This window comes from Ustilaginoidea virens, chromosome 5 (genome assembly GCF_000687475.1).
Source record: "Ustilaginoidea virens chromosome 5, complete sequence".
NCBI lineage: Eukaryota > Fungi > Ascomycota > Sordariomycetes > Hypocreales > Clavicipitaceae > Ustilaginoidea > Ustilaginoidea virens.
The window spans coordinates 4,910,735-4,932,327 of record NC_057320.1 but is presented as its reverse complement, the minus strand read 5'-3'; the positions used below and the strand labels follow the sequence as shown (position 1 = coordinate 4,932,327).

The 21,593-nt window shown below is 59.4% G+C and overlaps 6 protein-coding genes across 6 annotated transcripts; 2 read left to right on the top strand and 4 right to left on the bottom strand.

Moving 5' to 3' along the window:
• Positions 1-575: 575 nt before the first annotated feature.
• On the bottom strand, positions 576-2,084 carry UV8b_07062 (uncharacterized protein; the record flags this gene model as incomplete). The annotated part of the gene is made up of 4 exons (XM_043144559.1): positions 576-634; positions 685-734; positions 805-1,005; positions 1,108-2,084. 4 exons carry the CDS (start codon positions 2,082-2,084, stop codon positions 576-578), a joined length of 1,287 nt encoding a protein of 428 aa, XP_043000494.1.
• A 464-nt stretch (positions 2,085-2,548) lies between these two features.
• On the bottom strand, positions 2,549-4,570 carry UV8b_07061 (uncharacterized protein; the record flags this gene model as incomplete). The annotated part of the gene is made up of 6 exons (XM_043144558.1): positions 2,549-3,254; positions 3,360-3,545; positions 3,605-3,657; positions 3,724-3,783; positions 3,856-3,953; positions 4,021-4,570. 6 exons carry the CDS (start codon positions 4,568-4,570, stop codon positions 2,549-2,551), a joined length of 1,653 nt encoding a protein of 550 aa, XP_043000493.1.
• Positions 4,571-5,214: 644 nt separating this feature from the next.
• UV8b_07060 (uncharacterized protein) lies at positions 5,215-7,776 on the top strand (the record flags this gene model as incomplete). The annotated part of the gene is made up of 1 exon (XM_043144557.1): positions 5,215-7,776. The coding sequence occupies one exon, from the start codon at positions 5,215-5,217 to the stop codon at positions 7,774-7,776; it is 2,562 nt and encodes an 853-aa protein (XP_043000492.1).
• A 173-nt stretch (positions 7,777-7,949) lies between these two features.
• On the bottom strand, positions 7,950-10,212 carry UV8b_07059 (uncharacterized protein; the record flags this gene model as incomplete). The annotated part of the gene is made up of 5 exons (XM_043144556.1): positions 7,950-9,738; positions 9,820-9,879; positions 9,950-9,981; positions 10,037-10,066; positions 10,135-10,212. 5 exons carry the CDS (start codon positions 10,210-10,212, stop codon positions 7,950-7,952), a joined length of 1,989 nt encoding a protein of 662 aa, XP_043000491.1.
• Positions 10,213-11,185: 973 nt separating this feature from the next.
• UV8b_07058 (uncharacterized protein) lies at positions 11,186-12,631 on the bottom strand (the record flags this gene model as incomplete). Its single annotated transcript, XM_043144555.1, has 2 exons — positions 11,186-12,375; positions 12,478-12,631. 2 exons carry the CDS (start codon positions 12,629-12,631, stop codon positions 11,186-11,188), a joined length of 1,344 nt encoding a protein of 447 aa, XP_043000490.1.
• A 6,482-nt stretch (positions 12,632-19,113) lies between these two features.
• UV8b_07057 (uncharacterized protein) lies at positions 19,114-20,407 on the top strand (the record flags this gene model as incomplete). Its single annotated transcript, XM_043144554.1, has 3 exons — positions 19,114-19,386; positions 19,454-19,809; positions 19,879-20,407. 3 exons carry the CDS (start codon positions 19,114-19,116, stop codon positions 20,405-20,407), a joined length of 1,158 nt encoding a protein of 385 aa, XP_043000489.1.
• Positions 20,408-21,593: the final 1,186 nt, after the last annotated feature.

Below are 21,593 nucleotides of genomic sequence, written 5' to 3'. Positions count from 1 at the left end.
CTTTACATACGACTTTAATCCCTCACGCATGCATCCCTGCCCGCTGACAAAAGTCTGCTCAGTGAGTTTAGATGACTGATGCTGCGAGGTTGAGCGCCTCCCGCCTGGAGCACGTGAACGAGTCTGGTCGTATACTTGTCGCACATAGGGCTCTGCAAGGCGGTTCCGGCCCAATTTGGCCACGGCCAATAGGCACTCATTATATTATGCCCTCGTCAATAGGCCGATTAAGGAAGACATTAAAGTTTAGGTCCTAGTCTCCTCACCATACAAGCATGCACTTGACCTTGGGAGGTCGAGTTAGTGGGAATGTCTGGTGGTACTGTAGGTGGTGGAATTGGTTCTAAAAGCTACAAGTAGTGCAGACTCGAGTCGAAGCTAATGAAACCAAGTTTAAAACCCCACCCTTCCAAAACACACTGTAACAGAGGGAGAGTCTACGCTCTGTGAGGGCCAGGCGTGCAGGGGCCGGCTCGACCTTTAATTTTTTCGAGGGTAGATTTTTGGGGCCAACGTCGAGGATGAGCCAGAGTCATCGATCCTGGGCCGCGCCCATCTGGGGCCGAGGCCAGCAGCTACCGCGCGCTGGGAATACCCTCGTATTCCGCGTACCCGAGCGCGAGGTTCATATTCTCTGTGACCTGGTCAGTCACCTCATCGTGAAGGCGGTCCGGGACGACTTACGTAGGCATTGCGTGCTGGCTCCCTTGTTCAGATTGTCGATGGTGACGCAGCTACATGAAAAAAAAAAAAAGTTAGTGTGCCGTTATAACAGTGCCTCGTGAACAAGGCCAAGCTACTTACACGACCACGCGCGTGCCGTTGGTGTCGACGGCGAACCCGCCAATCTCGCAGTGATGCTTCATCGCTATCGAGCGCACCAGGGGGGGCTCGCCCACAACCTTGACAAGCGATTCGGCCGCGTAGCGGTCCTGGTACAGCTGGCGGATGTTGCGTGATGACATGGATCTGACAAGGGGAATGCTGATGGCAAGATGTATGCCGCTGTGAATCGGTCAGCAAGGGGGACGGATACATGCAGAAAAAGGACGGCAAAAAAAAAAAAAAAGTGAGAGAGAGAGAGAGAGAGAGAGAGAGAGAACTCACCGGAACCAAGAGGCCACGTGAGGAATAAATGCCGCAGAGATGCCCAGATTATGACCAATCTCCTGTTCGTGAACATGACCCGTCAACGAGTATGGGATAAGGTTATCCTTCAGCAGCGTGGTATCGTTCTTGGAGCACGGCTTGACGCCCGCGCCAGAGTATCCCGAAATGCCAAACACGGTCGGCGAGCCTGCAAGATGTTCCACCAGGGGAGCGATGCCAAGCTGCGCTCCAGTGGCGTAGCACCCGGGGTTCGATATCCTCGTCGACTGGCAAATCTTGGAGCGCTTGGTGATCTCAGGGAGGCCGTACGTCCACGAGTCGTCGAACCGATGGTCGGCAGAGAGATCGATAATGACGCTCCGGTGGCCAGTCTCCTTCTGCACCCGATCGAGCGCCTCGACATACGGCTCCGAGACATTGTTGGGCAGCGCCAGGACCCAGCAGTCCACATCCTTGTCCAGCTGGCCGATGTCCTCGGGCGACAGGTTCTCGTACACAATCTGACGCTTGGTGTACCCCCGGAGCGGCAGGCCGGCAAGCTCGCGCGACGACACGTGGACGAGGTCCATGTAGCGGTGCTTGTTGAAGAGCTCGACCAGCACGGTGCCGGTGTACCCGCGGCCGCCGATCAGGCCGACGCGGGAGGGGACGCTGTTGGAGGCGTTCTTGAAGTCGAGGGGCGGGTTGGGGTTCGTCGTCGTCGTGGCCAGGCGCCGTTGTTGCTGTTGTTGATGATGATGATGTTGTTGTTGTTGTTGTTGTTGTCGGCGCTGGCACTCGCTGCCGACCCTGGCGGCTGGCTGGGCGGCATATCGCGCAGGGAGGGAGGAGCGGTCGTGCCGGCTGCCCCAGGAGGAGAGGCCTCGGGCGTGGCGGCATCGGATCGCGCTCGCGGCGGGCGCGGACGAGGGAGACGGCTGAGCGGCGGCTCGGCGGGCGCAGGCGCGCGCGGCCAAGGAGGTGGCGGAGAGCATGGTTTTTTGGGTGCTTGGTGGGCCTAATTGAACTTTGGTGGTTGAGGCAGGCCGATATTGTGGTCAAACGACAAAGAAGGAGGAAACGCGCCGATTTTAATTCAGGGTCAGGTGGGTGGGTGGCCGCTGGCCAGGTGGGCCCCGGCCAGAGTTGCGCTCGGTCTGAAGAAAGTCCGTTCCGCGACTCCGTTAGCGGACGTGCCTGCCGGGGGGGGGGGCGCGTAGTACGTACCGGCCAAGTTTCATGCTGTGGCTCACGGACAGCTGGTGTTTCAAGTCTGGGTTGGCGGCTGGAAGGGGAGATCCGTCAGCTGTGATTTCAATGCAACCAGAATATTAAACGCTCATCTCATAATTCAGTGGGCTTTTCACGACGTCTTCTGCCGCCCAACTGTAGCCATGCCGCGCTTCACCTCAGTCATCAAAATTACTTTCCTGCCCAGACCCTCGGCCCGCCTAAGCCACTAATACACATAGATGAAATCCTCATTCTTCGTATCCGTCACGTCGTCAAACGCCTTGTCACCCACCGCCTCCGACTCCTCGGCGCGGTTCAACACCCCGTCGCCATCCGCCGTGGTCTTCTTCATGCTCAAGTCCTCAATGTGCTCTGCCTTGCCGACCTCTCTTCTCTTGCGAGCCTGCTTGGCGTTCAAGACGCGAATCAGGCCCATCCCCAGGACGATCAGGACCGCCAGCGTGACAAACAGCCCCAGGTTCGTCTTCAAGCCCCTGTCGTACCGCGGCTTCTCGCTCGGCTTGAAGAGCAGGGGTCCCACGACGTTGCCGGCGCTAGAGCCGACAAAGAGCATGCCCGTGGTGACCTTTCTCTTGGTATCGCCGCCCGTGTTCTGGCCGGACCAGGAGTAGATGAGCGGGGAGATGCCGGGGTAGAACGAGATGAGGTAGTATCCGACCAGGAGGACGGCTCGATCGCTTGCTGCGCGACCGACGGAGAGCAGGATGATGCAGCCGGCAATGGGCGGCAGGCAGAGCAGTAGCAGGACGGGCGACTTCATGTTTATGCGGTTGGCGATCCAGGCGCCGCCCAGCGTGGCAACCATCTGGACGACACCAAAGGGGATGTTGAAGAGGATGGTGGTGAACTTGTCAAACCCAAACGACTGGATGATGAGCGGGCCAAAGGTGGAGATGCCGCCGCTGGGGATGCTGCATGACAAAAAAAAAAAAAAAAAAAAAAAAAGAGTCAGAAGCAACGTCACTCGCAAGCGTACCGTTCTCAAGCAAGGGGTGCAGATTGCGGGTTGGACTCACGATATGACAAACATGAGGAGGAACCACAGCCATGTTTTGGGATCCATGACACATTCCCTGACGTGGTCCCACTTCCAAACGCCGGAACCGATGCCCATCTGGTTCATGCGAAGCCGCTCAATAGCAATGAGTTTATCGTCTCGGTTCAGAAACTTGGCCGTCATGGGAGAGTCGGGCATGAATATGCTGCTCGATCGTTAGCCTGGCAAAACGACGCGCGTGGCAAGCCGTCCGACTGGACTTACAAAATCACAATGGAGAAGGCCACGGTGATGCATCCGCAAAACAAGAAGATGACCTGCGAGCATGAGCATGTTGGCACGTTCACGCCTGGCAAAAGAACAAACGGGCCGGGGCGACATACCTGGTACGGACGCAAAGAAGACTTGATGTGCCCGAGCCCATACGTCAACAGACTGCCCAGCTGTGGACAAGAAGAAAACAAAGTTAGCACAACCACTCCGGCCACGCGGCAGGCCCGGGGCAATCAACTCACTATGTTGACAATACCCAGCATGGCGTACCACGAAGCATTTCTCGTCGTCTGCTCCTGTCTCCTGTACCACATCTGCACAATGGCAATGAAGGTCGGGGCTACGTGCCGTCAGAACCGTGGACCTTGACAGCGGGGCTTGGATCGCATCGCTCCGCTCAGACTTACCGACAGACGCCTCGAACGCGCCGAGCAGCAACCTCGAGGCCATCAGGCCGCCAAAGTCGTGCGCGGCCGTCATGCCGCACAGCACGGCGCCCCAGCAGAACACCATGACGGCGCTGAACTTGCCCACGGGGAACTTGACCAGGCTGTACGCCACGAGCGGCTGGAAGACCAGCTGCGCGAGATAGACGACGGAGCCGAGCCACGAGAACTCGTTGCCGACGAGGTGCGTGTCGTCAATGAGGCCGAACACGGACGCGTACGACAGCGTCGTCTTGTCCAGCGACTGCAGGCAGTACACGAACAGCATGATGGGCAGTATGTGCCAGTCGATGCTGCGGCACACCCGGGCGCTGTCAGCGGGCGTGACCACGACCGAATGGTCTGCTTGCTTGAGGAACTGGGCTGCCTTGTCCCGGCTGGCCTGCTGGATGTCGTCGGTTGGCCGTTGGGCCCCGTGCTCGACCTGCAAGACGTCGGCCGCCCCCATCTTGGACGATTCTCCCGAGGGCTGCGGGTGAGTGCCGTCAGGTGAGCCACTGACATGTGCCATGGTGTTGAGGAGCGAAGAGATGCGAGGGGAAAAAAAAAGAAGAAAAGAAAAAAACAAGAGCCCAGTGGCAAGTTTGACGATTAAAAACGCGTGCCAGATGCAGGCGAGTTATACTTTTTGCTCCAAGCCGGAGTAGCCCAAATCGGACCTGCCAGCAAGCAATGTATACCACGAGGCCGGGGATGCCAGGGCGAGACGCTGCAATGCAATGCAACCCAATCGAATCTCCGGGGTAGCGCCACCCTGGCTCTCTACCCCGTGGGGTTGGTTCCCCTTGTTGACTAGCCTCTGGAAGTAGTGGTGCGCCATCGGAGAAGTCGACTTTTGTCCGATCGGCGTTGGCCTGCACATCCCCGACCGCCGCTCTAACAGACGGGTCGGAGAATCGGTCGGCGAATCGGTTGGCGAATCGGTCGGAGGGGGTTCGGTCGCCCTGGACAGCATGTCCGTCTCGACGAGGGGAAGGATAGTTCTGCGTGGACGGGGGAAATACAGGCCAACCCGGGTCTCGCCACACGATATATAGTCATCGTCAGCATCGTCCGGTCCCACGTCTGTGTCTCCATGGACCACATCTCCTATCAATCTGCAGACGAAAAACTTTCCCTTTGACCCCCGTGCCGTCAGCCGTCTGCCGTCTCACCATGCCTCAACAGGAGCGTGTCCCCTCGGCCTGGGAGCATGTCGCCCCTGCAAGCGACGAGCCCAGGATCCAGCTGAAAAGCACCGGCCAAGGCCTGCCCTGCTTCACCTTTACCTTTGAGCTTATCCGCTCCAACGTCTTCAGGACCACCTTCACGTCCGACTCGCATCCCCTCCCCCCGCACCCCAGCATCCTGATCCCCCCCGCCACCCAGCAAGGGTTGCGGGCAGAGACCCAGGCGGGCAGCAGTGGCTCCAGCAAGCTGATGCGCATCGGAGACATTGTCGCCACCGTGGACTGGGGCGCGTCGTCGTCGTCTTCCCCCGTCGTCTCCGTCTCCTACGCAGACCAGCAGGCGCCGCTGCACGCGGACGTGCCGCATCGCTCGTACGTGGTCGACGGCCCGGGCGTCGCGCACTACTCGCGCTACAACCGCGGCACGCTGCACGTCGGCCTCGGGGAAAAGGCGGCGCCCATGAACCTGTCCGGCCGGCGGTTCGAGCTGTCCGCCACGGACAGTTTCGGCTACGACGTGTACAAGACGGACCCTCTGTACAAGAACATCCCGCTGCTCATCAACGCCACGCCGTCCGGCTGCGTCGCGCTCTTCTCCACCAGCCACGGCCGCGGCAAGTACTCGGTCGGGGCGGAAATGGACGGCATGTGGGGGCACTACAAGGTCTACCGACAAGACTACGGGGGCCTGGAGGAGATCCTCATCGTCGGAAAGACGCTCCGGGACATTGTCGCCACGTACGCCGAGTTTGCCGGCTTCCCGCTGCTCGTGCCCCGCTGGGCGTTCGGCTACCTCTCCGGCGGCATGAAGTATTCCATGCTGGACGACCCCCCGGCGTCCGAGGCGCTGCTGGAACTGGCGCGCAAGATGAAGGAGCACGACATCCCGTGCTCCGCCTACCAGATGTCCTCCGGCTACACCGTGGCGGAGCAGGAGCCCAAGACCAGGAACGTCTTCACCTGGAACAGACACAGGTTCCCGGATCCCGAGGGCTGGATCAGGCAGTACCACGCGCTCGGCATGCGCCTGATCGCCAACGTCAAACCCTACGTCCTCCGAACCCACCCCGAGTACCGGAAGCTCAAGGACGCCGGGGCCTTCTTCACCGACCCGCAGACAGGGACGGCCGCCAAGACCCGGCTCTGGAGCGCGGGCGGCGGCGAGAGCGACGAAGGAGGCCACATCGACTTCACCTCGGCCGCCGGCTTCAAGTGGTGGTTCGACGGCGTCAAGAAGCTGCGCGAGGAGGGCATCGACTGCATCTGGAACGACAACAACGAGTACACCATCACCGACGACGGCTGGCAGTGCGCCCTCGACGAGCCGTCGCTCGCGGTCCCGGAAGGCCTCGAGGGCCGTCGAGACGTCGGGCTGTGGGGGCGGAGCCTGCACACGGAGCTGCACGGCAAAGCCTCCCACGACGCCTTGGTCGCGGCCGACCCGGACCGCCGGCCGTTCGTGCTGACGAGGAGCGCCACGGCAGGCACCATGCGATACGCGTGCAGCTCGTGGAGCGGCGACAACGTCACCAGCTGGGCCGGCATGAAGGGCGCCAACGCGCTCTCCCTCACGGCCGGCATGTGCCTGATGCAGTGCTACGGCCACGACATTGGCGGCTTCGAGGGGCCCCAGCCCTCGCCCGAGCTGCTGCTGCGCTGGGTCCAGCTCGGCATCTACTCGCCCCGCTTCGCCATCAACTGCTTCAAGACGGGCGGCGGCGACAACAACGTCGGCGACGTCATCGAGCCGTGGATGCACCCCTCCATCACGCACCTCGTCCGGAGGGCCATCAAGCGCCGCTACGCCCTCATACCCTACCTGTACTCGCTCAGCCTGGCCAGCCACCGGACGGCCGTGCCGCCCCAGCGATGGACCGGCTGGGGCTACGAGTCCGACCCGGAGGTCTGGACCGCCGAGATCACGGACGGCGAGCGCCAGTACTTCCTCGGCGACGCGCTCCTCGTCGGCGGCGTCTACGAGCCCGGCGTGGCCCACGCGCGCGTCTACCTGCCCAGGCGGTCCGACGCCGACGACGGATTCGTCAACCTCAACGCCCCGCACCAGCACCTGCCGGCCGGCCAGTGGGCCACCATCGACGCCGAGTGGCACGGGGCCGGCATCCCCGTCCTCGCCAAGGTCGGCGCCGCCATCCCGCTCGGCCGAGACGTCCAGGTCCTCTCGCCGGGGGAGACGGACAACGCGGCGGGCCTGCCGCTCGACGACTACCGCGCCGTCGAGATCTTCCCCCCGCGCGGCGGCGCGGGCTCCAGGACCTGGTACGAGACGGAGTGGCTCGAGGACGACGGCGTGTCCGCGGCGGCCAAGACCAAGGTGTCCAAGTACACCGTCGGCTACGGCGTCAGGGACGCCGGCGTGGCCGTGCGGTTCTCCAGGGACGAGAGCTCCGGCTTCGTGGCGCCGTGGAAGGCCCTGGTGGTCATTCTGCCGGTGGGGGATGCGAGACGCGTCGTGACCGAGGGGGACGGGAGCGTCCGGGATCTCGGGGCAGACGCGCAGGGTCGCCGGCAGTTTGAGCTGACATGGTAGACTTTTGACGGCATCACCAGATGGGGGTTTGTGTGTTTTAGTTTTGTTGTCAACAAGTGTGCCAGGCAAAAAGGGCAGGGCAGGGCAGGGCAGGGCAGGCAAATGGGCTTTTTCATGTTTCTTTTTTTTACGTCGTCGACTTGTCGTGCTTGAATACAACTTCCAACGGCCGCTCAAGACTGGCTCGGCGGTTCCGCAGACGCCCACCCAAAGGCCATCAAGTCATCTATGCTACCAAACGCCTCCATCATGACGTCGTCCAGCCAGCCGGCTTCCATGATGGACGAGGAATACAGCGTCAGCCCGGGGAAATCCCACTCGAGCAGGAACTGCTCCGGCGCAAACACGTCCTGCCCGCCGCCGCCGTCGCCGTCGCCGCGCTTTTCCACCGCGCTTTGGTACCTTTGCATCCCCGTCTCGAGCAGCTGCAGGTACATCCTTGCCGTGCTGCTTCGATGGCCGTCGAGAGGCCCGCCGTCGGCTTCGCTCAGCTCGCTCAGGAGGACGTTGCCGCGCTGCAGCAGGCTCTTGTCGTCGTCGCCGCCGCGGCGACCGCGCTCGGGGGGCAGCAGCAGGATGGACAGCTTGAGCAGCAAGAGGTAGCAGAAGACGCACTTTGCCCAGACAAAGTCCATGGCGAACCGCAGATTGCGCAGGTAGAGGCGCGGCTCGCTGGTGACGATGTCGAGGTGCTCCGCCAGAGCGGCCCGCGTCATTCCGAGCATCTGCTTCTGGGTGGGGGACATGACGTCGACGTTTTCCACGCCGGTGATTCGGATGGCCCTGCACAGGGCCATGGTGACGCCCCAGCAGCGCTGGACCTGCATGTTGAGCATCAGCCAAGGGGTATGTGGGTTGCGGGGATCGCAGATCCTTTTCCAGTCGTCGAACCAGATGTTGATGTCGATGATTGCGTCCGAGACAATGTCCATGATTTCCGCCTCGGTGTGGCTTCTTTGCGACAGCCGCTCCAGCATTTGCGCTCGGAGCACGTTCAGCTCGACCTGTGGCCAGAGACACATGTCCTGCTTCCGGACGAGGCGGTCGCGAAGCAGGACCCGACCTCTCCGAGCATCGCCGGCGAGTTTGACGGTCAACATGTCGCCGGCGTCAATGTGCAGAATGTACCCCATGTTCAGAATGTGCAGCCAGGTCCGCGTCTTGCGCATCAACGGGTCCTCGTCCTGTGTCACGGAAACGTCGTCCTCCGAGCTACGAGACATGGCAAACACCCGCGACACAAGCTCATCGTAAGCATCGGGGAGTCCCAGATCGACAGCCATTCGAGCTGCGGCGGCCACGAGGAGTGACCGTTCCGAGGAGTAGCAGGCTCTGACGAGAAGTGCCTGTATGGTTTCCAGACGCAGCATCGCCGGCACCGTCACTGCCGCGTTCACCATTCTTCTGGTGTGAAGATTCAACACGCGCCACGGCTGGCAGTCTGTTCCGCCGAAAGCCCGACAGCCCGCGGTGCATATGACGCTAAACAAGATACCGCTCCGCGACCGCACACTGTCCAGGGCGTCGTGATCGGCGTCGAATACGGGTACATATCTGTCGCAGCCCCGGAAAAAGGTGGCAAAGTAGGAAGTCGCTTGGTCAAGAGTAATGAGGCCCGCATCCACCACATCTTGCGTCCCGACCAAGTTTATGTGGAACGGGCCCGTGGCTCGATCTGCGCGATAAGACAAGGGCCTCCTTTGCGAGTAGCTGCTTGATCTGTTGCCAGACGTATGCGATCCTGTCGCCCTTGACGAGGCGGGAGATTCGACACAGGCCTGCTCACAGACGTCGAAGAGGCCTGGATTGCCAGGGATGAAGGGCGTTGATGAATCCACGGCGACAGAGGTGGGCAAAACCGCAGACGCCGCGGCGGTGTTGTCGTCGCCCACACTGCCCCTTTTCTGTTGTGCCAACTGCAGTCTCAGATTCTCGACCTCCCTCTTTAGCTCGTCAATCTCCCTTGGTCGTGCGGGTCAGTAACCGGCAGTTTTCACCGTAGCCGTTGGCCGCTTGGCCTGGGGAATGGCGGAGACTGCGTACAGTTGGTGAGCAACCTTGGGCCTTTCTTCAAACTTGCACACCTTTTGCAGCGAGCGACACCTACGAGGCCTCGTCAGCGTCAAATGTTGGTGAGGTTTCCCGGCACGGGCCTTTCGAGACTGATCCCTACCGTGAGCAAGGCCGGCGGCCATCGCACTTGACCTAGACGTCAACGTCAGTGCGGAAAGCTAGGGAACGCGGGTATGAGCCGACCTACCTTGGACTGGCGACAGGCACCACACGACGTCTACAAGGAGAAAACTTAGCCAAGGGGGCGTGGGGGTGAATCAAAGCCATAGGGTTGAAAGCACGTACTGGTATTCTCCGCTTTCGAAACTTGGCTGGCGACCTCGATGAAGCTTCGGCATTGGCGTCGGCCATGGCGCCGGCCATGGCGCCAGCAGGTGGTTTGGTTACCGGGTACTCTCGGAGACGGGACAGGCGCTATCGGCCATGACGGCAAACCCGTTGGCAAAAATCGCCGACGGTGACGTTGGCAGCTTGCTGTTTTCGGCGCTTCGCCAGCAGGGATGCGAGGTAGACAAGGCAGCAGGCGGACACGACAGCCGCACGGCAGGTTCCAAGCTTCAGCTGCTTCGCTGGCAAGGAATGGGCTTGGTCGCGTCGTGCGCGGGAAATGCTCGCAACCCCAAAGGCACTTGAGCAATCAAAATTTGCAGAACGGGCGTAGAACAGAGGCAGAGAGGCACTCGCGGAAGCGGCAAAACGGAAGAAGGAGAGTGGCAAAGGGCGCACGACGATAAAGGCAGGATGGCAATGCTGCGGTTTGCGGTTTGCGGTTTGCGGTTTGCGGTTCGTGAGGACTTGGCATGAAAAGGACCAGACGGCACGGGCACGAGTCACGAGTCACGAAGGACGTGGAATGTTCCTCTGAAGGGATGAACGGAGGAGTCACGGGACACGCGGACTCGTTGGGAGCAGTTGGCGTCGTTACATTACGTACATGGTGATGACATACTCTGCGCAGTGCACGTGCACCCACCACCAACGCAGAGAACCGCTAACCGCCGTCGATAGTTGGGGGATACGCGCTACTGGGCACGCTAGCACCAGACCAGACCAGACCAGACCAGACCAGACCAGACCAGACGTCGTCAAGTGCGCCGACTGGTGCTGGCTGGCACCAGCTGGTGTTTGCGCACCGCAACAGGCGGCCATCTGTCGGATAATGTCAACTCAATACCGTCAATAATTTTAGGGCCACCCCGTGCCGCCACACGACGGGCAGCCAGCGTCCCACGTCTGCTAAACCCGTCAATGCCTACAAAGTATAAACAGCCCTCCTTTATAATACACACACACTCTCTCTCCACCTCTCCCTTCAGAGGCCCCGCGGGAGGGGGGTCTAGGCTCGTGCCTCGGGCTCGGCTTCTGCCTCCCCCTCGTCCAGGGGAGCACGAGTGTCGGTCCAGGGCTCAAAGACGCAGGCCCCCTTCATCAGCCCGCCCATCGTCTCCCACACGGTCAGAAGCGCAAACAGGGACATGACGGCGACCATGAGCTGCGTGGCCGTCAAGTGCCGGTGCGTCGCGGGCAGCAGCGCCAGAACCGCGGCCACGACGAGCCGCATGCCGATGCGGTACTGCTTGGGCAGCACCAGGCAGGCTTCGTCCTCGGTGGCCCGGTACAGCTGGCCGTAGATCCAGAGGCAAAGCAGCCCTGCGCCGAGCCCGCCGCCCAGGAGCCAGCGCTGGCCGTCGTCAAGCCTGTGCAGCTTGGTGCTGACGGCGCACATGTGCCCTCCGATCAGGAACGACGCCGCCAGGGGCAGGTGCAGCAGGAAAAAGGCAAACGCCGTCCCGGCCGACCGCCGGATGGGATGCGTGGCGTGCAGGCTCCCGTCGCCGCTGGCGTAGATCCAGTTGATGCAAAAGGCAATCACCAGCGTGCACACGGCCTTGGCGTAGCCCGGCGTGACCCCGACGCCGGCCGGGTCCCCCACCACGACGCTGTACACGAACTCGCCGAGGATGATGATGAAGAAGGCTGCCATGCGGTCCACCTCGTGCGCAACGTCCACCGCCGTGCTGTACCTGAGCTTGAGCCGGCGCTTGAACCAGGGGCTCAGGGTCAGCGACCACGTGCACTCCTGGTAGACAATCATGACGGCAGCCACCGCGGCCTTTGCGCCGAGGCCGACGTCCTCGGACAAGATCGGGATGCCCATCAGGAGCCCTGCAAACATGAACCCGGCAAGCACGCGCGCCTGCGCCCGGTGCTGGTAGCTCGCAAACGAGGACACGAGGAAGACGCACATGGTGCTGAAGCGAGCCACCAGGTACGCGCCTGCCGCGGTTCTCACGGCAGCGACATCATCCACCCGTCTTGCGTTGTTGGCGTACAAGACGAGCAGAGCCATGACCCACAGAATGACGAGGCGCTGTGCCAAGTCGTCCGTGTAGTACGAGTTCATGATCTCCCGAAGGTCCGCCCAGACATGCCACGCCGGCGCGAAAATGAGCATGTACTTGGCGAGGTGCGCGCCATCGGGATGCTCGGCGAGGTCGTCGCTGAAATTGGCGACGATGGCGACGTCTGCGGGAACACACGACTTTTTGGCTTAGCGCAGGGATTCATTGTTTTTCTTTTTTTTTTTTTTTTTTGCCAGCGGACCTGGGCAGGGGAACAGTGACGAACACAGCAAGTCTAGGAACAGCTCGAACCGTCCCGCCTGTCTCTCCTCGTCGCTCGCCTTGTACAATCGTCCGTTGTGGAACCACTGGAGCGCTTTGGGTCGCTTGATGACGTAGCGCGATGGCCTGGCGCGTTGCTGGAGCTCGTGGCAATTCATCCTGACGCGCGCGCGGGGACGAGGCGGTTGTTGTTTTGGATCCGGACGTCGTCAGACCGGACGTCGTCAGACCAGACGTCATCAGGCCGGTAGGTTCCCGAGGTACCCGCTGTTGGACAGCTCCTTGCGCCAATCGTGGTGGCCGCAGGTCGGTCTGCTGTGTTTCCCTGCTCCCACAATAAAAATAATCGAGACAATGCAGTTCGCAATTGCTGCCAAAAACGTCTCCATGTCTAGTCGTCGTGGAAGGATTTGAAACGAAGCGAACGCAGCTAGATCCGATGCCGACAGATGGGCTTGACAGCTGGCAACGGCTGGAAAGAATGGAGGATTGGGAAGGAGCGAGAACAAGGAGCAACCAACCAGACCTCTTTGCTGTCCCGTGCTTATTCTTTTATGCGGATCACGTGGAAATGCGCAGTTCCATTCTCCTTCTTTTTTTTTTTTTTTTTTTTTTTTTTTTTTTTTTTTTTTTTTTTGGGCTGCTGCTTCAACAAGTCTGGTCCGTCTCGCGCGACTCCTCCCCTTCCAATGCGTCCAACCGAGGGAACAGGAACAGGAACAGGGACAGGAACAGTCAAGGAAATTTGGAATTTCCACCAGTCGCGATAGTGTGCTTCCGGTACAATCTGCAATCTGCAATCTGCCGGGCCGTGCCGTCCTTCTTCTCATGGTACGGTCCGTTAGGTTTTCAAGCTGCAGTTCCCAGACATCATCACGTTGATTCTCACCCATCAGAGAGAAGGGACGGTTTGTTCCCGACTACCTACCTACGTACCTACCTACCTAACCTAACCTAACCTACCCAAGTGAAACCCCGCCCTTAGCTAAGCGAACACTTCCTCCGACAGTACATGTGGCAGATGATATGAAGCCGCCGGTCAATGTAGTCAGTCCTAGTGTTGCTGTCCACGTCACGGACTGCATTCTGACCCTCACACACCCATGTATATACATATATTGTGTTTATAACCAAGTTCTCGTTGGGGACTTTTTCGGTTTTATAAACGTAAAATTGAATGTCTTTAGCTCAAGAAGACATTGGAGAATGTGTTTGGGTCTTGTAAATGGTACTAGTTGTGATGATGCTGTTTAGATATTGGATGTGCTGGTGAGCATGGCCGAGATGTCTGTTTTGGGCTCAAGTCGGCCGTGAAATTCTTTTTGCCTGCGTCTGTTGGAAAGCGACAGGGCTTACGGAGGGAGCCCAGGACAACTTTACTATATTCCAGGCAGTCACGTTATGTGTGGAATTACATGCAGAGGTTAGGTACTCGACACGGCAGAAGTTCAAAGTGCTTCGTCTCTCTACATACAACAGTATACCAAGAGGCACTTGGAGCTGCACCTCATAACCTCGTTTTGAGGATTGTTGAGGGATGCGAGTTGTCATAGGCCCGCCGTCGCGCTGTGAATCTGTGGATTTGCTCGTTATTTCTTACGCCTGCGGGATAGGACTGGGGCCTTTTCCCACAAGAGCTGCTATGTTATGCTCCTTGGTGTCTGCATTCTGACAAGCATTGCATTGCATCGCATTGCATTGCATTGCACGGAGAGGCGCATCTCTGCAACCAGCCGGTCAGCCTTACAACGGCACGCTCGGCAACGATCCCAGCATGCTCGATAACACGCCCCTTCTTCTGCCATGGCGAGCGTTTTTGCTGCAGAGAGTGGTGGCCGAACCCTGACCAGGAGGGGGGTGGCGCGCCTCCGAGATATGTAGCTAGCCATCTGATCCCGTCGCGCGGCCCGTCCAGCGGGATATCCATCGGGGTGCAGGATATGCCCCCGGAGAGAACCGTACAGGATTTGACAGTTCGCAATTCGGCAGGGTCTGTACCGACCAAGTCCTGGCAAGACACCCGCCCACGCTGAATCGAATCAAATAATACAATACCCCGATTTTATCCGAGGGAATCGTCTTCCTGGCCGCGGTACTCATTCTCCTATGGGCGGCGTGGCGGGGAGCTGTTTTCCGCGTCGGCTTGCCGGCCTGTTCGAATGCCCAGTGGCGGGCGGTCCGTGAAGCAGAGCACCAGCCGTCTCTTGACGATAGCAAGTCGATTCTCGATTCTCCCCTGCCATGTCTTGGGCCGTCCATCCGGCAAGTGGCAGGACTACCCCTAGTACCCTCGCCGTGGCTGCAAGAAAATCAAACTAGGACAGGCGCGCTATTCTCGCCAGACATCTTGCCACTAAACCACACGCGTTTGCTATACATATCCGTTCTTAACTCACTGTCCCATGTTGTCGAAGGACCGGCCGGTAATGCCTTGACCAAGTCTGCGTCCAAGCTTACTTGTTGCCGTGCCAGAGCTGTCCCTTTACGCGGGGGTTGCCAAGGTGGGCGTCGGCATTGGTAATTGCCACGGCATTGCCGTCGTGGAGTCTGTGATTCTCACGAGAACGTGTTGAGCCGGTAATGGGTTCCGGAAACCCGATTTTATCGATGCACTACACGGCTGGTTTTCCACGTGTTCAAATGCGAAGTTTGCGTTTTCGATTTCCATTCAGCAGCAGGCATCATGCTACGGATTTCCGCATTGGCATTCTATTTGCTGAAGGACTACGTACCAACATATGGTCTTATAAAGAGGCTCAGAGGTCGGGGTGTAGAAATTGTCCATAAACACGGTCCACATGCTTTCGAGTGTCGTCTGAAATGTAGTAAAGATTGCCAAGTAGTAGCAGACTGTTTTGATGGACTCGCCAGCAACTTACGAAAACAGATGGGTCACGCGGAGATTTGCTTTCCCTCCGCAAGCTTTGCCAGTACCTTTGTCGTCAGGGGCTTCTAACATCTGTCAAGATGCGTCTGCCGCACCAAGGAGAGTGACCCACACACCAAGTGCGGCTCTGATTCGGCATCTTATGCTGTGACAGCGTCCTGCACATAGACCCTGACTACGGTGTTGATCTTTCGAGTGTAAAAGTCGTCGTTCAATTTGTCCCGAATTCTCGGCCGAGAGCATGTTTACTCGACCTCTACCTGGGGACCTAGGCCCTGAATCTTGCGCAGAGATATTGCGGAAAAACCAAGAACAGATACGGACCCTTTGGCCTAGGCGCGCAACTCCCAGTCTGGTGAATCGTACGTGGCCAAGAGTAAGGGCGACGTTGCGCGGCGTCAGGCTAAGTCACGGGAATCACCAACCCAGCATTGCTTGCATGCAATGACAAGCTCTATGCAGGTGAAACCCGCGCTATTCAAGTGCTTGGAATCGTTGGGATTTAGTAAGCTGCGCCCATTCGACTATTGCGAAACGGACACGACCTGGGCGACGAAGGATCTGTCTCGAGTCCACGTCATGAGCCGAAACAGTGACTCGAAAACCCGGCCGACGGCTTGAAAAATCGTGCTTGCTAGATGATTCGAGGCAGCGTGGCAGGCATCTCGTCATCACATTTGGGCTTTTCTTTGACGAGTACACAGCAGCCTTACACTGCCAAGCCTCCCAGCGTTGCGTCAGGTTGAAGCAACGATCCGGGAAGCTGTGAGCTGGGAGCCCGTGTGGTTTGACGCGATGGCAGCGGGAATATGGCTCGAGGCGATGAATTGAACATGCAAAACAGTGATTCTGATACCCATCTGGTTGATGTGGAGTATCAGATGGATCTGGAGCCGGGCTCAACTCTACAGTCCATGTAAGAAATGCGTCCTCTGCACCTGATGGATTCATGACTGCGCGAGTAGTAAGGTGATGCGAAGAAGGAAAAAAACAGTGAAGAAAAAAAAGGGACAGAGCAAAGTTGCCGAGGGATAACATGGCCGGGAGGCACTCTGGCCAATATTTGCTTCCCAGACGGGCAGTTCGAGGCAGTCGTGATTTGCACTTGTCGCCAGGAGAGTTTCCGCTCAGGAATCCTACTTGGTAGCGCACCGCAAATGTCGCCAGTTGACTGACATCAAGTTTGACCGGGCAAAAAGGATGGTTGCAGGAATCCGCGCCAAGCTACAAGCGTAAGTACGAAGCCATAGCTACCGAGCCACCGCAACACTCGCACTGCATGCTCTGGCGCAAAGGTTCCAAGCCTGGTGCAACGGCGAAACGATGAATCCAGAAGGTAGAAAAACGCCTGGCCTGCGCACCCATTCGTGCACCTCGGCCACACATCCTCTCCCCGTCAACAGCACGAAACCCCAGACCAGGTGGATCCGCGTCCTCCGACCAACCGGCCGGACTGCATTACAGATAAGAATGTCGTTTTTTGTTTTTACAGCACCGAAATCCGGAGATGGGAGCTCTGGGTCCCCCCCCTCCCGCAAGGTGCATGATGCAGTCTGGGTCCGGTGGGCAAGGAGGCACGTTAGCGGCTGTTATCTGCACTCGTGACACGGACGGGATCCCTTCCGAAAGAAGAAAGTAAGTAGACGTCTGGTGCGCGCCGGGAATGTCAACTGGTGGGAGTTTTGACGTGAACGGGAAGGAGGGTTGCATGCTGAAGCATATGATTGATGAGCGCCTGCCTGAATGGCAGGTGGGAATGTGACGACTTGGCGACGAAAATGGGCCAAAGCCCACACGGATTTCATAGATTATGCGGTTCGGCGGCGCAATCACCGTGGGAGGAACGGGACCCTGTCGGACACGACGTGAGGGGGGCAGGCGGAGACGAGCAGTCGCACACGATGCAGATCTCTCGATGGAAAGGGAAGTTGACTCTCGATGGCAGGGTTGGTGACGAAGAATCAAGATGGAGACTGGTGGCTTGCGGGGGGGGGGAGAGGGGAGGGGGGAAAAGGTACGTTACCAATGACCAGTGGACACTTATTCATGCATGCTAGGAGGTACCTACCTGATAGGTAGGTTGTTTATTTAATTCGATATTCTCTTCTTCCTTTTTAGCAGGGTTCCCCGATAAGCGAATGCAAGATGCTAAAGAGCAGGGCAGCTGCACTCGCTGGCAGCTGCCAGTGCGCGTGGGCGTGGCGTGGCGTGGCGTGGCGTGGGTCCTCGGTCCTCTCGTTCTCGTTGTCCAGCCACACAAGCCGCTGCCCCGCCAGATGGATAAAGGCACCAGGGGACTCCGATTGGCCCCCTGGCGGCGAACAGGGCCGCCCGTCCTGGAGCCCTCCGCAAAACGACATGGCCTCCTCCAGCGGGCAGCCCCTGGCTGTACGACGGCAGCGTCCACTGTCTGTGCCCCAAGACGGAAGTGCCGCCGGCTCGGAGCGCCACTCGAAGGAAGCCAAGAGTTGAACATGAACTACAGTTGTGGGCCAAAGCAGGACGCCGCGGGGCCCAGCCAGCGCTCCAGAATTCCGCCGAGCCCTGAGCCCCGCCGCGCCGCGCCGAAGCTTGGGGAGAAAACCAGCTTGAGGCCTTCTGGCGCCGCACGGGCGCATTGGGAAGCTCGACGGTTGCCACTTTCTGGGTTGGGCAAGAAGATATCAACACAATGGGTGCATGATGCAACGGGGGGGGGGGGGGCTGCGTCGCACCGCGATCCTGATGGGTGGCGGCGATGGGTGGCGGGCGATGGCGTGCAGGGCAAAAAGGAAGTCACCCGAGCACAAGGAAGAGGATAATCTATGTAGCGATGATAGCGGGATGCGGCTGCCCAGGCCCCTTGACAGCAGCGCGTCGGTGCCGGCTGGGACGCGAGGCAGGCAGGCAGGCGCGGCCTTATGCTTATTGCTGCTCCTGCCCTGGCAGGCAGGCATGTCGTCACGTTTTCGCCCCTGCAGCCTGCTTCGCCGTGGTCCTTTTGGGCGCCGACCTCGGCAAGCCCAGAAGTTCCCGGCCTAGACTGCTTTAGGGAGGTCGGGAAACAACCAGTTCATTAAGCTGCGCGCTGGCGACGCGGAAATAGAAAACAAACCATAACCTTTATGGAGTCGACATGACTTGCGCGACCGGCAGATGGCCCTGTCAGCGGATATGTCCGTCAACCGACGACGCCACCCTCTCCGGAATGCAAAGCAACGTCGACGCGCACCAGGCCCTCGATGGAAGCTGTTCCCTGGAGCTGTAGCTGCCGGGCTGGGGCATGACCGGTCCTACATCCCCATCGCCTCGGATATGGCGCCAACGACAACTCCCCCCCCCTTCTTCTCCCTCTTCCCTTCCAACGGCATCATCCTCACGCGAGCTCGCAATGCGACACCCCCCCCTGCCTGTCTGCCGGTACCTAGCCCGTCCGACATGGAGGGCCATTGTCTTCCTTCGCTGGGACTGCCGCCGTCCATTCCCTGGCCGGAGCCTTCGACATTGCCCAGTATGCCTCCCCCCCCTCAAGGCCAACCCGACAAAAGGATAAATAGATTCCATCCTCCCCCTTCTTTCTGGGGAAACAAAAAAGAAAGCAAGCAGAAGCTTTCCATCCATCCTCGGGCACTTCCACTTTCCCGCCTTTGCTTCCCGTTTCCCGGCCCTCGTCTTTCTTCCTTGCAGTCCTGCTTGCCCTCGCGAGAGCCCGTTCGTCTGGAGCAACCTCTTATCTCTCTACAGCTGTGCATCCGTCCTCGCTGAACAGCAACCATGAAGGCCTCGACGCTGCTGGCTCTCCTGCCCTTTGCCGCGGCCGCTCCGGCCAAGCGCGCCTCTCCTGCGCCCGTCCTCGTCCCCCGCGGCGCCCAGCTCCGCCAAGGCAAGTTCATCGTCAAGATGAAGGGCGACTCCAAGCTCGGCTCCGTCGCGTCGGCCGTGTCCGCCATCAAGGCCGACGCCGACCACACCTACACCCACTCGTTTCGCGGATTCTCCGCCTCCCTGTCTCCCCAGGAGCTGGAGGGGCTGAGGCACGACCCTAATGTAAGTATATCGAGGGCGAGCCGCCGGGCGAGAAGAAACTTGGTGCTGAACCCCCTTTTCCGAGCAGGTCGACTTTATCGAGCAGGATGCCGTCATGCGCATCTCGACTACGCAGTCCAACGCCGACTGGGGGTTGGCCCGCCTGTCCAGCGAGACGGCCGGCAGCACCAGCTACATCTACGACGACAGCGCCGGCGCCGGCACCTGCGCCTTTGTCATCGACACGGGCGTGCAGGCCGACCATCCCGATTTTGAGGGCCGCGCCAAGTTCCTCAAGAACTTTGCCGGCGACGGCAAGGACACCGACGGCAACGGCCACGGCACCCACGTCTGCGGCACTATTGGCTCCAAGACGTACGGCGTTGCCAAGAAGACCAAGATTTACGGCGTCAAGGTTCTCGACTCCAATGGCTCCGGCTCCAAGTATGCCCCCCACCCCCCCCCCCCAAATATTCCTTCCTAGGTTGGCTTTGGCTAACACTTGCCGCCAAGCTCTGCCGTGATTGCTGGAATGGACTACGTCGCCAAGGAGGCCCAAAACCAGTCCTGTCCCAAGGGCGTCGTCGTCAACATGTCTCTGGGTGGCTCCCGGTCCGCCGCCGTCAACAGGGCCGCCGCGGCAATCACCAAAGCCGGCTACTTCCTCGCCGTCGCGGCCGGCAACGACGGCGAAGACGCCTCCGACTACTCCCCTGCCTCTGAACCATCGGCCTGCACCGTGGGCGCCACCACCAAGGACGACAACCTCGCCGACTACTCCAACGTTGGGAGCCTCGTCGACGTCCTCGCCCCTGGAAGCAAAATCCTGTCCACCTGGATTGGCGGCCGCACCAACACCATCTCCGGCACCTCCATGGCTTCTCCCCACGTGGCCGGCATCGGCGCCTACTTCCTCGGCAAGGGCCAAAAGGCCAGCGGTCTCTGCAACTACCTGGCTTCCAACGGCATCCAAGACGTCATCCAGGGCGTCCCGTCCGACACTGCCAACGTCATTATCAACAATGGCGAGGGTAGCCGCTAAAAAGGTGGGCGGCTGGCGGCGAAAGCTAACAGACGAGGGTCGGGGGAACCCTTGTAAATAAGACTCTTTGGCATTCATGATACCCCAACGGCGAGTGGGGGTAAGAACTCCTCCACACGCATCATGATTTTTTTTTTTTTTCTTTCATTCTTGGGCGGGAAGCATGCATTTCGACTGTACATACAGGATGCGCTCGGCATCTTTTGCATTCCGTTTTCTCTTGTTTGATTTTCTTTCTGTCATAGATTCTACCATTCTGCCAACCATTTTATATACATTCTTTGCGCTGCTGCATGGTTCCTCTCCACCGTCCTTGCCGCTTGATCGTCCCTCGTGCTTCCAGCGGCCTCCAGGCGAGAAAACCACCCCCTGGGTACTACCTCGACTGATCCGGCATGGCGATCGCCCTCTCCACTTGCTTGGACGATCTCGGACTCGGAGTATAGTCGCCCAGGTGCATGTCTTGATGGGACGGCGGCGGCTCTGCCCAACAACACTGGCTGTCGCACCCAGGGCATCAAGCTTTATGCAGTGCGCCGCTCCGAGACATTTGTGGACAGGTAAGGTTCCTAGATTAGTGATTTATTCAGGTACCTAGGTAGGTTAGGTACCTTAGGTAGATATTTAATTGTTCACTAGTGCGCTTCCCCCCCCATTTATGTACCAGCGCCAACGCCGGTAAGGGATGCAAGCCTCGAAGGGTTGGTTTGACGTTAGTCTGCTTCGCACGGCTTGATCAAATCCCAACCAGCCAAACGGCCCAGTCCGTCGCTTTCCCCGACCGCAACAACTGAAATCCCCCCTCCTCCGCACGTACGTAGGTTACAAACCTTTGGCTGGTGGGTTCCCAAGCGTACAAGGGTGTCGTGCCAGTGGCAAAAAATGTTCGCCATCCACAAGACGTGTGTCGGCTAGCGCAGCGCTGTTCCAGGCCGGAGGGGCCAACGCCGGATGATGCGAATAACGCGACTGGGCTGGTCCACCGTGGCGCTTCGAGTCCGACATGACGTGGTGGGAGGACGCGAGGAGGCACGAGCCTTTTCTGTCTTGATGTATCGTCATGGCGGTTGCCCCTCGTTTTCTGCCGACGAATGCGTTCGCGGGGTACGCGTCGGTCGGTGCCTAAATACCTCCCTTGGCAGCCGGCTCCCGATTTCTGCCCCAGGGCTTTGGGATCATCTCCGAC